Genomic DNA, 5,739 nt, shown 5'->3' with positions numbered 1-5,739 from the left:
ATTTGAACTTGCAGAACTTTTTTTACAATTGGGTTTTACAATTGTGCTTGATTTTAAAAGCCTACTATTCTACAATCATGTAATGTGCAATGTCAAACTGCAATATTGTACATGTATTTATTTATTTATCAAGGATATTTATTTATGTAGGCCTATTTATGAATGTATTTATTTATCTGTTTGAAAATCGTGCCTATATGTTAATATTCATCAAATGTTAAATTAATAAACTTTTTTATACTTTTGAATATTGTTAATCTGAGTGCTCATTCTGTAGCCAAGTCTTTCGGTGTGTGAACATTCAGATTTGGAATAAACATGCTCGGGACATATGCACGGATGGCAGTACAATTAATTGTATAGCCTACTAATCCATAAAGGAAAGCCATAAAAAACAAGTAAAATGTATCTTCTCAAAATGAAGTTATATTCAAAAGCCTTTTTTCAATTAAGTGTGTTTTAGTACTGGACAGGGTGGGCCTGTTTTGAACGTTGCACTTTGAGATCCTATACGAATTCCTTTCCTACCATAGAGTTCCTATTAAATTATTCGAATTCCTAATTCTATGGTTCCAACCCCCTCAGTGAAATTGGGTTCCAAAATCAATAACGTAATCGGAACAATATTAGCCGAATAGACTGAACAGGTGCACAGTGAATTCACAAGCAGTGAGGTAAAATGGTCGAACTTTAGCCTTCATTCAAAACTATCAGTCTCTCTATTAATAACATCTATTTTTATTTCAAGGATGTGCAATATAAACACTGAACAGCCATATGCTTCAGATTGCACTGCCTGATTAAAAGAGAGTCAACGGACTAAATGTGTGAGCAAAATGTGGTCTCTGTGAAACGCCTATTGAAACAATGGTTCTTGCTAACCCTACACAGAATCTGAAAAGTGTGGTGTGCAATGTCCACAATTTCAGCATATTTATATTGATCATGGCCCTCATTTAATAAGACAGAGCCATGCAACATTGTATTATAGAGTTATTCGTTTTTCATATTCAAAATTGCCTGCTGAATAACTGCTTAATGTTATCATTAAATGCATTGCTCCAATGCAATTATTAGCATAGACATGTATGAAAATGGTTCACTTGCATTATATTTTCCTGATTAATTTCACAATAGCATAATTAAGAATCACCCACTGAAAATTTGGGCTTATAAAGGGAAGCGAAAGCCTGAACCATGCTACCTTCTTCACCACGAAATATTTTTGTATACCTTCATGAAGCGATACTTGGGTGTATACTTCAGCAATGTAGGTATCATATCGAATCAAGATAATAGGTTGTTAATCATTTCTAATGTCTGTTGGACTCAATTTCTATCAAAAGAAACATGGCTGTATTGAAATTGTTGCGCATCTGTCTGACTATGTTCTGCCTAGACACAGCAGCATCCGATCCGTGCAGGTGGACGCAGTTTATGCACCAGTCCGCTATTTGGTGTGCACAATTTGATGCTCAATATATCTCATTTTTAGGCCTACATTTTAATGTATTTATTATAGCACATTTTATCTAACCAATGCTTTCACTCTCTGTACCACAATGTTTCATTTAAGGTTACTATCCCAATACAGTTCACTTATTTATATTGAAATGACTTTATTTCAGGGGTGGACAATTTCCAGCTTTGCGTCTAAAAGAAAAGTCGAGCGCATGTTTACAGCGCATGTTTACAAGAACACACGGGTAGGATACACTTCAGTATCATATAGCAAGATTTTGATAGCTTAAACTATAGTATATGATTTCTTGCAATTTCAAAGTGGTAAATTGGAAGTTTAACCATGTAATTTATGAGACACCCTAATGCCTAAAACTTTGTTTTCTTTTATCGAGGACGAGGACGTCTCTGTGGTTGCTTTAGAGGCTTTGGGATATATGGCCCAATTATTTAACAGCCCGACTTCTGTCACCTGGAACAAGGAAACACTGAGCCTGTTCAAAAACAGATTACCAGTTAAATTAAGAAATTAGAGGGATGCGTCAGTAAGATCCCTCATGGTGTAGCCTAAGCTATATTTGGGGGGCAGACAATAATTGGCATAGGTCTTTAATTTGTGATTTAATATCAACTATATATTTTCATAACCTGTCTTAAGACAGAATTAATTCACTCAGCACAATTTTATTTTGTCTCCAGGTCAGATGTGGTGTTGAGGTATCCTCTGGAGATGGAGGGTTGGTTACTTCAGGCAACGCGTCTTTGAAAACATATTTCGACAAGCTGAACACCGTCTTGAAACAGAAGGTGGGTCCAATATCAAATGCACTGGAAAAGAGGCTAAATTAATCAGAGGAAAAGTTATAGATCACCACAAATCGGATGAATTTCGCTGCCACAACTCACATATGCAACTTGGAACTTCCAAGCGCCGTTTTAGGGTCGTCGGATGCGCTGGTGCAGCACCTGCTGTGGTTGAGTTGAGTGAAAAAATGCATGGCTTGTATAAGTTCCAGGAACACAGTGCATGTGCATGGGAGATCGTATGAGCGGAGGTTCGCTACAAAATTGTGCAGTTTTAAAAATCCCTCGACAGCAGAGTCAAGCCGTGAGGAAGAAGCGGTCTGTTGGACAACCACAGAATCATCGTTGGAGACATGTGACATGATATATTTACTGACTGACTGATTTATATATTTATAATAGAATTAAATGAAAAATACATGCATCTATTATCATATTGTTTTTATTCATTCATTTATATATTCAGTCATCCATGCATTCATCCATTCAGTCTTTCATGCATTCATTTGTTTATAGACTTACTTTTTTAAAGGGGCAATCTGAAGTTCAAACAACACCATAGTGGACAGTCAACCACTATTTTGGTAAATAGCTGACGGATGGGGTTCAAGAAAAGTAACCACTGTCAGAGAGCTATTGATTCAAGTATTTACCGGTACCATCCAAGAGAACAAAATGATAGTTTTAACTAAATTTTGAAGCTATGCAGTGTTTGTTTAGATTTATATTGTTTCAAACAAAGTGTAGGCCTATTTGGGGTTCTGTTGAGGTAAAACAGTTGAACTAAGCTCATGAGGCTTTTAAAAGTTATATATTCTTCAAGAGTTGTCACGGCTGTCAGTGAGATGCGGTTGAAGAAGTCAGGCGCAGGACACGGAACTCTTGGAAACGTACTTTAATCCAAAATTGAAAAGATGAACACAGAATAACTCCACACAGGGAGGAAAATACCCGCTCACAAAACGACATACGTGAAGGGAAACAATCACACACAAGATAACGATGAGAGACAGGGGTAATTATAGGGCAACAATCAAACATAATGATGAACAGGTGTAAACAATACAGACAAGACAGACACCGATAACATCGATCGGCAGTAGCTAGTACTCCGGGGACGACGAACGCCGAAGCCTGCCCGAGCAAGGAGGAGGAGCAGCAGCCTCGGCAGAATCCGTGACAAGAGTCAATAGATAGCCTGTGTATCATTAATTTAAAAGTCCAAAATTTGATGTAGCAATCGCAGATATTGCCACTTTAACTAAGCATATCCAAGACGATGAAATGTAGTGCTATTAGGCATTAGGATTTAGGTCATTTTCTAATAAACCTACGATAATGTTATCACAACATATTGGCACATTGGTTTATTTATAGAAATGTGCCTGCTAGTCTCTCGTAAGGAATCACTAGTCAAATGTTAATGTTATCCTGATTATTCAGATACAGACTTCATAAAATGCCTGTTAATTTCTATTTAATCATTGTTATTATCAACAGTTTAATTCAAATGTATAGACATGAATGGGATTAAAGACAGAAGATGCAAACAGAAAGAGATCACATTAAATCCTCATCTCTCACTCCCTCTCTCTCACAGACACATACACACGCACGCAAACAAACAAACGCACGCACGCACGCAAACACACACACACACACACACACACAGAGAGAGAGAGAGAGAAACAAGCAAATAGCAGTTTTGTGATTAAAAAACAAACATTTCAGTAAGTGCCATTAGTTTAATATTGGTGTTAAAGGGTCGATATTCTCTCTCTCTCCCTCTCCTTCTCCCTGTCTTTCTTAGCAACGTTTCAGTCTTCACAAGGTCTGCTATGAGTTACACTTTTTAAACCTACTGAGGACAACGTGCCTCCCATGAACGATCACTCAAAACATGACGAGAGGGAAGTAGAGCACACGAAAAAGGAAATCCGGTCTTGCGGTTCACCAGGCAAAACTTTCCCAAATTCATTCATTTTAACTCTTAATTTAGTGAGACTCCCTTTCACTTTTTGTACATCCGTTCAATCCTCACTATTTAAGTGATAATCCGCAGATATGGGATCAGAACACAAACCACATTCTGACTGGAGGAAATTTGCAATATACTGGCAACAGGTGAGTCAACAACATGCTATCATTTGATAATTGCTTCAGGCTTCAATGAATGAATCATATTCAGGATTATATTCAACTAACAATGATTATCTGCTGCAGGTTATCTAACTACCCTAAGAATGGCACTTCAGGCTATTACTTGGATGAGCGCCTTCCTCTGCCTCGCACAAGTTTGCTCCATGCCCATGCCTTGCCACCTACAAGGAGAGCTGGTGCGAACAACCCACAACCTACTGAGAGACATGGTACATTTTTTAAATTACCTTTGACTTGAGATGTATTATCCAACTATGTTTAACTGAATAGCTCAACGTGAACACTATGTTTTCTCTTTCTTTCAGGGGGGTCATTTTCATCTGGAGTGCCTGCAGGAGAATGTCTTCATGACATTCCCGCAGCCGCTGCATTTGCAACCTCCGGCACGCCACAGGTAAGGGCAAGCGTTACAACATGAAAGAGTTTTTGCAACCGTTAGGATTAGAAAGTAGAAAACTTTAAACTGCCATTTATGTTATTTGAAATGATTGTTGTTGTCCGTTTCAGTTGAGCAGCAGTGGTGCTAAGGCTATTTATGATACATTGAAGAACATCGACTCATTGTTTGGAGCTGACGACCTGCCAACTAAGTGGGACCAACAGAAGTTGGAGAATTTTCAGAATATTATATACCGCCAGATTGAAGAGAGCAAATGTGTGAGTTGCTATGCCAACACAGATAGCTTAACTGTTTAATTGTGGTATGGTGGCATTTGAATGATTATTCATCACCTACCTCTTTCTTTCTGGCAGATGATGGGCAGTGTGGATACAAGTGATTATCCCATCAGGGCAGAGGGACTGAAGACATACTTTGGGAAGATTGCAGCAGTCCTAAAAGAAAAGGTAGGCTATAGGGTAAAAACAAAAAGACACATTGTTTTGATAATATCTCTACATTGGACAATATTACCCTACATTGCCCTAACAGTTTATTTTTATTTTCACAGAATTTCAGTTACTGCGCCTGGGAAGTGGTTCGAAAAGAACTCCTGTACACCCTACAGTTCATTCTGAAACACAACTCTGATAGCCTTCTGTGGTCCAACAGAACATGAATTTGAACTTGCAGAACTTTTTATACCATTGGGTTTTACATTTGTGCTTGATTTTAAAAGCCTACTATTCTACAATCATGTAATGTGCAATGTCAAACTGCAATATTGTACATGTATTTATTTATTTATCAAGGATATTTATTAATGTAGGCCTATTTATGAATGTATTTATTTATCTGTTTGAAAATCGTGCCTATATGTTAATATTCATCAAATGTTAAATTAATAAACTGTTTTATACTTTTAAATATTGTTA

General features: G+C 37.4%; 1 protein-coding gene across 1 annotated transcript; it reads left to right on the top strand.

Annotated features, from left to right (window-relative positions):
- The first annotated feature begins 4,508 nt into the window (after window positions 1-4,508).
- LOC121570576 (interferon alpha-4-like) lies at window positions 4,509-5,486 on the top strand. The gene is given in 6 exon segments (XM_045221644.1): window positions 4,509-4,634; window positions 4,731-4,787; window positions 4,790-4,819; window positions 4,933-5,082; window positions 5,179-5,271; window positions 5,376-5,486. Coding segments are annotated over 6 exon segments (564 nt in total). The 3' UTR covers window positions 5,484-5,486.
- Window positions 5,487-5,739: the final 253 nt, after the last annotated feature.

This window comes from Coregonus clupeaformis, chromosome 7, assembly GCF_020615455.1.
Source record: "Coregonus clupeaformis isolate EN_2021a chromosome 7, ASM2061545v1, whole genome shotgun sequence".
NCBI lineage: Eukaryota > Metazoa > Chordata > Actinopteri > Salmoniformes > Salmonidae > Coregonus > Coregonus clupeaformis.
This window is presented reverse-complemented; position numbering and strand designations above follow the sequence as displayed.